Genomic DNA, 10,582 nt, shown 5'->3' on the forward strand with positions numbered 1-10,582 from the left:
GAATAGTATCGCGTCGCATGCCCTAGCGACAATTATACAAGAATCACCTGTTCAACCCTTGCCCCACGAGTGATGAGGTCAAGCCAAGGACCAGAGGGTCTCGCAAGCGTGCTTGGAGGTGGACGCCGAGCGACGATTTTCGCAGCTGCAAGTACCAATCGAGCCAACGCCGCCAAGAAGTCCATGTTGGAGAAAACAAGGGGCTGCTCCGTCTCGAAGTCAACTGCCGAGGTAATACAGTCAATACACGCTCAATTTAGATATCGTTTTGCTATACACTCTCGGGCACGTAGCCGTGCGCCGTGGTCGTCGAGACGGAGGCGATACACGTGCCGAGCATGTCGTCAAACATAGCGCCGGGCATGTTGGTCGTGAGGTAGATCTTGTTGTCCGGCTCCACGACGCGCGGGTCCAAGTCCATTTGGCTCGAGTCCTTCTTCTCGAGGAACGCACGCGCGGCCGGGATGTCGACCCCACCTGTGGGCGTCGACGGCGGCGACGAAATGCCAAACGATGACGCGGACGACGTCGACGTGCTGCGCGTGATCTCGGGCATCTCGGGGTCACCACGAACACCTGGTGAGAAGGCGATTTCGACGCGGAAACGGTGCTCGTCCTCCTCCTATATACAGACCATGAGCTTGGAGAGAGCACGACGATGCTGTACCGGCAGCCACGGCTGCTCAAAGACTCGCACGATTATGTGCGCGAGGTAGTCCAACTCCGTGACGTGGTCCAGCGCAGAAAGAGCATCGGGTGTGATCATCTTGGCCGGGTCCATCTCGTACTGGATCTTGGGGCCGTCGCCATGGATCTTGTTGATACCCATTTGCTTGAGAAGCGCATTTGTCACTTCCTCTTCCTCGGGGACAGATGCCGCTGTGCGGATCGGAGACGCTGGCGCCGCAGTCGCCGCAGCCACGCGCGACGTCCACGTTGGGCACTGGTGCCGGAGCACGTTTAGGAGCGTGTGCATGTGCGACTCGCTCGTGAAGTAGAGGCGCGTGCGCACTTGCGTGCCAGGGCTCTTGATGCGTAGCTCCTTCGCAAAAGACGGGTCGAGGCGGTACCCGTTATGCTCGAGGCAGTCCATCTCCTCTGCGTCGTCCGTACAGAGCGGCAAAAACGACTTGCCGCTGCCATATCCAATAGCACTGTTGACAACTGCGGGCGTCTCGTCACGGGCAATCGTCATGGCCATCGCAATGTCTACGCACATCATGAGAAAGAGCTTCGTGTACGATCGCGTAGATCCATCTACCTGAGCGGATCTTGGCGCAGAGCGCTTGGGAGACCTTGGCACCGATCGACTGCTTCTCCGCCACGTCCATGCCTAATAACAATGGGCTTTCGACCATCGAGATAATTCAAGGAGTACCGTATTCCTGGGGCACGTAGCACGTCACAAAGCACTCGGCGAGCTCAAAGAGCGCGCGACCGTGCTTGAGGGACATGGCACCCTTGAAGTTGTGAAGCATGTCATACTTGATGCAGTCGTAGATGTCGGGGAGCTTGCTCAGGTCGTACTCGAGCTTTTTGGCCGAGTAGAAGTCGCGGTACAGTTTCTCCCAGCGCTCCGAGACGAGAACGAGGGTTTCGCCCATGTAAACCTCGTTGACCGACGGGTCGTTGAGGAGCACGGCAGTCTTCTCGGCCTCGGCGCCAATCTCCTTGATCTCCGTTTTGACGAGCTTGATGAGGTCATGGAGTTTCCGAAGTGCTTCGAGAGGCTGTGCAATTTGGCGTAGCGCAGCCACCATGGACGCCGTCCCGAGCGGCGCCGCGGCCGCCACGAATGCGTCGACGGATGCATACTCGCGGTGGAGGAGCTTGCGCATGTTTGCCTTGGTCTTTTCGATCTCTTCGTTGGCGTCGGCCTGGCCCGAGTGGTCGAGCATCTTGTTCGCGTCCTTGTCGAGCGTCGTGACAAGACTCACGAGAATCGGCGTCAGGTCGCCTTCGAGCTCGAGGAAGCCCTTTGCGAATGCCGCCGCCGTCATCTGGACGCGCCCTTCGTCCGACGTGAAGATCTTCAGGTCGTGTCGAAACGTCGAGTGCAGCCGGAGGAGCCCGCCTGCGACACACGATGATCCTGGGCGTCGAGCGCGATAGGGTCATACCTTCTTCAACAGGATAAAGCTCGTTGCGGAATCGGTTGCCGAGTTGCTCGCCCTGACGCTTGCCCGTCTCGGTGAGATCGCCGCCCCACTTCATAATAAGGAGCAGCTCGGAATTGGTGCCGGACGCGGATGATGGTGGCATATACTCGCGCCGAGGCTTGAACTGCACCTTGCGGTTGATACCGGCAAACTTCCAGCGCTCCAGTACGCGCTTGATTTGCAGCAGTTTCTCAAAGCTGTCGCCACCTGCACGCTCGGCATGAGTTCCATTCGTACACGTTGGCGCGTCGGACCTTCTTTTTCCCAGACCGCGCCTTTCGAGCCGACGTTGGGGGCATACTCCTTGATGAGGTTGCGCACAATGTCGAGGAGTTCTTGCAGATCCATGACCGCCTTGACCTTGACCTCGTCAAACTTGTCCTTCGTGCGCCGCTTCTCGTAAAAATTGACGAGGCTCGACGCCCACACGCGCGTCTTGAGCTTTTGCTTGGGCGTGCGGTCGCCGTGACGCTACTCCTGTTGCTTAAGACCACTTGCTACACTCGCTGGGTACGTACGACGATCGCAATCACGGCGCGTAGCTCCTCCTTCTTCTCGTGCCAGTTGTGGTGCATGTCGTCAGTTGACGTTGACGAGCTCGAGCTGAGGCGCGAGTGGGAAGGCGGGGGCGGGTGCGTCCCCGGAGAGCCAAAGCTGCCCGAGAGGTGTTCGAACGGGTCGGACGAGTGCGACGAGCCCAGTGTTGGGTAGTGATTGTCGACGAGCGGTTCGGTTGAGAAGGGTGGCGGCGAGTACGACGGGCTTGGCGGGTACCGCGGCGACCGGCTGCTGCGATTGTTGCGGTAGCGCAATGCCGTGAGGAGATAGTTCTGCAGCACGAGGCCGCAGTCGTCGTAGTACTTTTTCGAGTTTTTGACAAAGCTCCAGCCGTTGACGTCGCAAACGTACGACGTGCCGCGGACGCGAAGAAGGTCGAAGCCGCACACGGTTTGCTGGAACGCGAGGCAGACCTTGCGCGCAATGTCCTTCTCGACAGAGTTGAGAATGACCGGGTACCGCACTTCCTTCCCAACGCTGTCGCGCATGACACGCCCGTCGAGAACGGGCGACTTGCGCGCTTCGGCGTGGCCATAGTTGGGCCCGACGGTGTACACCTTGACGTCCGTGCCCTGCGTATTGAGAAACTCTTCGTAAATGTACGAGCCTTCGCGGCGCACCTATCACTCAGGAGCTCGCTTGGAGCGAAAGAGAAGCAGCGTACCTGGTTGACGTCAGGGTAAAACTCGGACGACCGGTCGCCAACTTTTCGAAAGAGGCGCTTGCTGCCGCCACCGGCGCTCGTTGGGTAGTAGATGTAAATGTTGTGGTCCTCGGCGTTCGCAGGCTTCTCGACGAACGGCTTGTTGATCTGAACGCCGTTGACGATGATGCAGTTTTCGCTCTCTTCCAGTACGTCTGGGGCTGGGCCGTCACGGTTAACGATCGCGTGGCGCGGGACGTTGACGCCGTTGCGAATGAGCACCTCGTAGACCTTGCGCCGGTCGAAAAGCACGTGCTGCATCGAGAGGTCGTTCACAAGCACGGGTCGGCGCAGCTGCACGTAGCGCTCGGCCTTCTCGAGCGGGAAGCCCGTCGAGTAGAAGCTGAACATGGCGTCGCAGATCGGCCAGTCCTCGATCGGCTGGCGCAGCGTCATTTCGTCCGTGAAGACAACGAGGTCAAATTGCTTCTTCTTGTTGAGGCGCCGGAGAATCTCTTGCATCGGCTTGGACCGAGTCTTCTTCTCCATGGCGCAGACGCCCACGACGTAGCGGCGGGACATGGCTGGCGACGTCCGCACGGCCGCGAAGGTTGTCGCGCGGTCGTCGTCCGAGAGCGTCGGCGACGGCGGCAGCGGGATCGGGAAGCTGCTGCTGCTCATGACGGCGCCGTTTGTACAGTGTATAAAAATAAGGCGTGGGTTTCGAAACACACCTGCGCCATGACGCGGGCCAATCAGCACGAGCTTTGGCGCTCCACCGCACGCCCATTGGTCAGATCAAAAATCGAAGCTGAGCGGCCAGACCAGCCGGGGGATGGGCGCCACCACCAACGCCGCCGAGTAGCCGCAGTGTGCACATATAGATGACAGGGCGAGACATCACCGCAGATTCGCCAGCCCGTTTCGTACGGTCTTGCATCTCGGGAAACACAACCCGCGCGACGGCCCAACCCTGGTCGTGTCGCAAAGCCAGGGCGATTTCGTGTGGCGCCGCTGAATCGCAGGACTCAGATCGCAGTGTAGCGGCTTCAACGGCTCCAAGCGACTGGCCCTTTTACGCCAAGCCTCTATGCATCAAGGCCGAATCCCGGGCCGAATCCTGGAGATTCGAGTGGATAGGAGGGACGCAGGTGCGTTCTTGTGGGTACGTACTTGCCTCGTCAGTCCGTGCGCGCCACTGACGACGGGCGTCAAATGCTCTGCCCGATGCAAGAGCAGGCATGTCAAGATGGCCATAAAGAACGTGCACACGGCATAAAGAAGCTGCTCGTCACATGTCTGGGCGTCGTCCTTGGTGCTGCAAAAGCAAAGATTTCGCTTTACGAGTTGCATTCTCACCAATTTGTAGCAGCAGACAGGCGACGCGTAGGACATCCTGTGCACACTTCAAGGATGTTCGCGATCCGTCGGAGCGCTTCGAGTCACGTGATTGGTCCATGAATTGTCCCTTTTCGACGAATCACTGACGCGAATGCACGGCGGCACTTTTAAAAATGTTTACAAATGCCAAGTGGATCGGTCATATTATTTTGCACACCGATCGGGACCCCAGAAAGGATAATGCTCAAGAAGTTGCTTGTCGTCGGTGGCTCGGGCGCGCTCGGTCGTGGCGTCGCCGCCCGCTTTAGCGCGGCCAATTGGTCCGTCGTCAACGTGGACTACTCGTAAGTACATGGCCGCGTACTCCTCATCTCTCAGAACGCTTGCTGCTGCAGGGCGAACCCCGACTCGGCCACGAACGTGACCCTCAAGACGCAGCAAAGCTCGCTCGCCCAGCTGCCGACGATTCTCGCTGCGATCAAGGACGAGTACGATCATGTGAATGCTGTTTTGTGAGTCTTATGTGCATGTACGTAGGAAGGTTGATGCGGTCGTGTGCGCAGCTGGCGGCTGGGCTGGCGGCAGCATTGCGAGCACCGAGACCCTCGAGAACTTGTCGACCATGTACTCGATGAACATGGAGTCTGCTTTGCTCGGTACGATGCATGCGATGGTCCCGCATTGCTTCACGGAAGTACGTAGCGGCGCATTTGGCGGCCACAAAGATGAACCCTGGTGGTCTTCTTGTGCTCACGGGTTCCGTCGCGGCCCTCCAAGGTGCATCCACATTGCCACATTGCATTCATCTAACCCGTTAACTCTAGGCACGCCCGATATGGTCACGTATGGCATGAGCAAGGCGGCAACGCACCAGTTGATTGCGAGCTCGGCGTACGTCCTCATGGCTCCGAGACTGGGACTCAAACCGACGGTAGGCCCAAGCTGCCGGAGGCCGCGACCGCGCTTGGCATCCTCCCGATCACAATCGACACGCCAACGAACCGCAAGTACATGGCGGACGCGGACTTTTCGACGTGGACGCCGGTTCGTTCGCTCCCGTCATGACGTTGTTGTGACGCTCGTTCTAGGTTGAGGAGATTGGCGACAAGCTCGTCCAGTGGGCGCAAGGTATCGAGTTGATATTTTCTCTACGATGGCTTGGCTAACGTCACGTGTGTGCAGAGCAAAGCGCGCGCCCGGCGTCCGGCGGCCTTGTCACGGTGACAACCACTGGCGGCAAGTCGGAGTGGAAGGCGATTGGGAACCCGTTTGCGTAAGCCATGGAATGCTTTCACAGCACAAGTATCGCCTGAACCATTGTGTAACAAATCCACGAGTTGCATGTTACAATGCCTATTGCACGGGGCATGGATGAGCGCAAAGGGCATGGCGGCGAAACTGCGGCGGCGAGAACTGGCCGATGCGCGTGATGGCACCTGGGTCGCGAACGTCCAAGATGACGAGTCCTGCTTTGCGCGTGCACAGGAAAGCAACGCAGTCTAGTGTAACGTCGAGGCTCGTGACGTCTACATCGGCTGCGACGTACGAGCCGACAAGACGCAGATCGACTTCGTTCGTGCGACGATTGTGGACACGAAGGATGCGGAGCCCTCCGCTGCCAATAGCAACGTACACGAACGAGTCACGAACGACAACGTGCTCGGCCGCGTAGCCGGGAAACGGGTGCGAACACAGAAGCTCTGGTGCGCACGGGTTGGCGACGTTGAAAACTTGGAGGCCACCGTAGCTGAAGGCGACGAAGAGTAAAGAGCCAGCGAGCGCCATGTGCCGCGCGTCAAATGCACCGTGCGTGAAGGCCGCGATCTCGGCAGGCTCAGCCGCGTTTGTCACGTCGAGAACCCGAACGCCGGCGTGACCAAAGCTCACAAAGCCCCAGCCATCAGAAAGGAGCACGAAGCGGGCCTCGTGGTCGTCGACCTTGAAGCCACCGAGCTCGACGGGGCTCGACGGGTTGGCCACGTCAAGCGTGCGGACGCCAGCGCGGCCAAAGGTCACGAGGGCAATATCGCCTTGAACAGCAACGCACTTGGCCGCATACCGTGCGTGCACCAGCGCGCCAATCTCGTCAATGTTGGTGTCGATATTCGTGAAGATGCGCAGACCGGCTTTCCCGCACGCCGTAAATACGATGCGCTTGGCCATGCAAAAGTGCTTCAAGGCCATGCCGCCGTGCCCATCAAACAGCTCCGCAAGTACAGCAGGCTGCTCCGGCACGGTGACATCAAGCACGAACATGCCCATTTGGCCCAGCGAAATGAATGCTTTGGTGATGCTGCCCATGGCCTCGATACGCGCCCACTTGACGCGGCTTGTTTTGAGCACGGGTAGCTTGAGAGCCTCGGGCCACTGCGAAATGAGAGCACAAGCGGACTTGAGCTGAGCCCGCGCCGAAGGCTCCATCGTCACGTATGAAGTCATGCTCGTCGAAGCCGTTCGTGGAAGAAATTGGATCTTGCGTCGCGAGAGTAATGGGCAATTCCTTCTAGACAGCCCTCTCGATGTCGCTTATCTGGATTTCTCTATCGTTTGTATAGCGCTTGTGGCATTATATCTAGCTACAAGCCACATTTGCTCTAAACAGAGGAGTACAGCGAGGTACTGCTCGCTATTTGGATCATGAAGTCCAGATCTCAAGGAAGTACCTAATCTCAAGTATTAGTGTTAATAGGTGAGTGTATAGTGTGGTGCTGCTGGCCTGTCGCAAAGCTCAAGATGAACGCTGCCGCACAATCGTCGGGCAAGGCCAAGGCTGCGCCAAAGGAGGCCGCGCCCCGCGGAGGCGACGCGCTTTACTCGTGGAGCGACGACCGCCTGAGCGAGGTCCGCGGCAACAAGCTCTGGAGCCAAGACCCCAAGTACTTTCGCCGCGTCCAGGTCTCGCCGGCCGCCACGATGAAGATGCTTTCGCACGCGCAGTCGGGCGTTGAGAAGGGCATGAGTTCGCCGGGCGGCAAGCCCGTCGAAATCATGGGTCTGCTCATGGGCCGTCCGTCGACAGACCCGTCGAGCCCCAACACGCTCGTGGTCACGGACGCCTTCCCGCTGCCCATCGAGGGGGCCGAGACCCGCGTCTTGGCCGACGACGCCGAAGTCATCAACTACATGATCTCACTTGGCGAAGCGACCGAGATCACGCGCAAGGAGAAGTTTATGGGCTGGTACCACAGCCACCCGTTTGACGTGGAAGTCACGTCGCACTGCTTCCTCAGCTCAACGGATCTCAGCACGCAGCTCCAGTGGCAGCGCTCGGAAGATCCGCATGGGAACCCGTGGCTTGCAATTGTCATCGACCCGCTCCGGTCGCTTGCCAAGAAGCGTCCCGAGATGGGTGCATTCCGTGCGTACCCGCCCGAGTACGCACCCCCCGTGAACGAGACGCCAGACGGGACGCTTGTGACGGACGACACGGCGCGCGTTGAGCGCTGGGGTAGCTGCTGGAACCGGTATATCAACTCTTTTCGCTTTTCATTCTGAGCGCGTTTCCTCTTGCGTAGGTACTATGCGCTCGAGGTCGAGTACTTTATGAGCTCGCTCGGGTCGAACGTCCTGAGCGTGCTTTCGGAGAAGTTTCTCTGGATGCGCACGCTGAGCTCGACTCCGATGCTCGAGCGCGAGAATCGCGAGCGCTTCTCGGAGCGAATTGCGCTGCTGGCGACAAAACTTGAAGGCTGCGAGTCTATGGTGTCGTCGCAGCGTGGCTTTGGCTCGTGTACGTCCTCCCACCCACCACCTCTCGAACTTGGATCGCTACTCAAAGACGTCATGGAATAGCGCGTATGAGCAGCGGCTACTATGTTCCCGACTCGTCCAAGTCCGCGCCCGCGTCCGAGGACTCAGCGCTCGACAAGTGCACGCAAGCAGCGAACGAGCTCTCGATGGAGCACTGCCACGGTCAGACGCTCCAGGTCGCCAAGCAGAAGCTCTTCAATTAAATACTCTTGCTTAACACGAATCCAAGCCTACGTGAATCGGAGGTTCGCGCGCTTGGACTGGCGGTGCATGTTCATTTCAAAGAGCTCTTCGGCGATGCGTTCTTGCGCCTCAAGCTCCTCTTGCTGTTTTTCGTACGCACGCTTGCGCTCGAGGTCCACAGGCACTTCGCTCTGGTAGCGTGTAATGAGTGCACTGGCGCGGGGCATGGCGTTCTTCTTGAAGCGCTTGAAGTTGCGTACTCCAGGCACAGGTGCCGTGGCGTCCCGGATCAAGTACCGCGCGTGTGCTTCGGCTGGCGCGGATTTGCGCACAATGAGTTGACTCGAGACGACTGTTGGTGGTGGCGCGTCGTTCTCGCGCTCGACAGGCGTCTTGACATGCTTCTTTTGCATCCACGTCGTTGGCTTCTCGTCCAGCAAAGCGTCGTCGCCCTCCTTGGTCTCGGAGTCGTAAAGCGGTGCCGGCGGGTCCGGACAAGTCGACTGCACCTTGATGTCTGGTGTCGATGGCGGTGTTTCATGGCGCGCTTTGAGCGTTGGCTTTTTCCAGAGTGGGAGCTTCGCGGGAACCAACTCGGCTTGCAGTTTAATCTCGGAGCCAACCTGCATTTTGGTCTCGGAGGCAGCCAACTGACTGATTGGCACGGATTCCATCTACGAGACGATGAAGCTCGTCGCACGCACGCGTCGTGTACCTTGACGCTGAAAGTCTCTGTCGTGGGCGGGATCGCGACGACGCTCGACTCGATAGCCTCTCGGATCGGTGGCATCGTCGTCGTCTCAGGTACAAACGATGAGAGAGGTGGTGCGGCTTGTTGCAAAAGTGCGTCGAACGAGTCATCCGAGAGGTACAGCGGAGGCCGCGTAAAGAGAATGCTCGCCACGAGCTCGTGGTGCATGACGATCGCATGGCGGCGCAGCAGCTGAAGGCGTCGGAGCACGGACGGGTCCCAGTCACGCACGGAGGCCGACATGACGTCCGACGTCTGCGTGAGCTCAGTTCCATTACCCGGATAGATGATGAGCGGCGTTCGCTTCGTGGATACGACGGCATCAACGAGATCGGCGTCGTGCGCGAGACTTGGCTCGAGGCACGCCATATAGACGAGCCCGCCCATGGCTTGGACAAGAGGACCCATGGACGTCGGCACCAAAAAGACAACGAAAAAGCCGTTGTAGAGTGAACAACGACGCGTGTCGAGGAGGTAGGACGGCGTGGCATGGACCTACAATCGCCGGTGCACCACGTGCCGGTCGTCACATACGATGGCCTACCTGCTGGGAAGCATTGATCGGAAGGAAGCCTTCGTAGCGCGGGAGGTCACTGGACAAGGATTCACGAGCAACGATAGCTTGGACCCAGTCAGAGCTCACGACGGGGTGCGCATGGACGAGCGCCCAGAGAATCTTCTCGGTCGCAACAAAGTTGCCGGCGTCCATGAGGCAGTGCGTGATCTCGGGAATTGGAGTCGTCACGACGTGCATGCCAATAAGTTTGCAGTTCTCGAGGAGCCGGCGACGGTTGGCCTTTTGGATGCGCGAGATGCGAGCGACCTAGTTATGTCTTGAGCGCGCGCCGGCAACTACAAAGTCAGAATACCATGCGCACGTAGCCGACGACGAGCACCGTGTTCTTGGCGCCAAACGAGATCTTGTCGCCGACGCGAAGGTCCACGGGCACGTTTTCCTTGATCTGCGCGCCGTTGACGAACGTGCCAAAGCGCGACTTGCTGTCAACGAGCGTGAACGAGGGCAGCTCGGCGATGCGATCGAGGTGCTCGAGGGCGCCGACGTGTAGCTTTGCGTGCTGGCGCGATATCGACGAGTCGTTTGGGAAGTTGAGCGCGTTGCCCTTGCGCCCGAGCGTCCACTCGCCCTGCACGAGGCGCAGCGTCACGCCCTCCGACTCCCACTCGAGAACCCACATT

At 59.1% G+C, this 10,582-nt stretch overlaps 5 protein-coding genes across 5 annotated transcripts; 2 read left to right on the forward strand and 3 right to left on the reverse strand.

Moving 5' to 3' along the window:
- Positions 1 to 224: 224 nt before the first annotated feature.
- SDRG_13310 (hypothetical protein) lies at positions 225 to 4,054 on the reverse strand. The gene is made up of 8 exons (XM_008619390.1): positions 3,382 to 4,054; positions 2,678 to 3,337; positions 2,414 to 2,630; positions 2,121 to 2,366; positions 1,379 to 2,074; positions 1,262 to 1,333; positions 668 to 1,209; positions 225 to 622 (listed from the first exon to the last, which is right to left on the reverse strand). The coding sequence occupies exons 1-8, from the start codon at positions 4,039 to 4,041 to the stop codon at positions 272 to 274; spliced, it is 3,444 nt and encodes a 1,147-aa protein (XP_008617612.1). The 5' UTR covers positions 4,042 to 4,054; the 3' UTR covers positions 225 to 271.
- A 681-nt stretch (positions 4,055 to 4,735) lies between these two features.
- SDRG_13311 (hypothetical protein) lies at positions 4,736 to 6,057 on the forward strand. The gene is made up of 8 exons (XM_008619391.1): positions 4,736 to 5,045; positions 5,097 to 5,189; positions 5,239 to 5,357; positions 5,404 to 5,478; positions 5,526 to 5,592; positions 5,637 to 5,745; positions 5,790 to 5,829; positions 5,884 to 6,057. The coding sequence occupies exons 1-8, from the start codon at positions 4,885 to 4,887 to the stop codon at positions 5,976 to 5,978; spliced, it is 759 nt and encodes a 252-aa protein (XP_008617613.1). The 5' UTR covers positions 4,736 to 4,884; the 3' UTR covers positions 5,979 to 6,057.
- Positions 6,055 to 7,140, reverse strand: SDRG_13312 (hypothetical protein; the record flags this gene model as incomplete). Its single annotated transcript, XM_008619392.1, has 1 exon — positions 6,055 to 7,140. One exon carries the CDS (start codon positions 7,138 to 7,140, stop codon positions 6,055 to 6,057), a length of 1,086 nt encoding a protein of 361 aa, XP_008617614.1.
- A 271-nt stretch (positions 7,141 to 7,411) lies between these two features.
- SDRG_13313 (hypothetical protein) lies at positions 7,412 to 8,735 on the forward strand. Its single transcript, XM_008619393.1, has 3 exons — positions 7,412 to 8,165; positions 8,217 to 8,431; positions 8,494 to 8,735. Exons 1-3 carry the CDS (start codon positions 7,435 to 7,437, stop codon positions 8,652 to 8,654), a joined length of 1,107 nt encoding a protein of 368 aa, XP_008617615.1. The 5' UTR covers positions 7,412 to 7,434; the 3' UTR covers positions 8,655 to 8,735.
- Positions 8,682 to 10,581, reverse strand: SDRG_13314 (hypothetical protein; the record flags this gene model as incomplete). Its single annotated transcript, XM_008619394.1, has 4 exons — positions 8,682 to 9,308; positions 9,350 to 9,880; positions 9,930 to 10,208; positions 10,255 to 10,581. 4 exons carry the CDS (start codon positions 10,579 to 10,581, stop codon positions 8,682 to 8,684), a joined length of 1,764 nt encoding a protein of 587 aa, XP_008617616.1.
- Between the last annotated feature and the right edge of the window lies 1 nt (position 10,582).

This window comes from Saprolegnia diclina (genome assembly GCF_000281045.1).
Source record: "Saprolegnia diclina VS20 unplaced genomic scaffold supercont1.58, whole genome shotgun sequence".
In the NCBI taxonomy this organism is placed as follows: Eukaryota; Oomycota; class Saprolegniomycetes; order Saprolegniales; family Saprolegniaceae; genus Saprolegnia; species Saprolegnia diclina.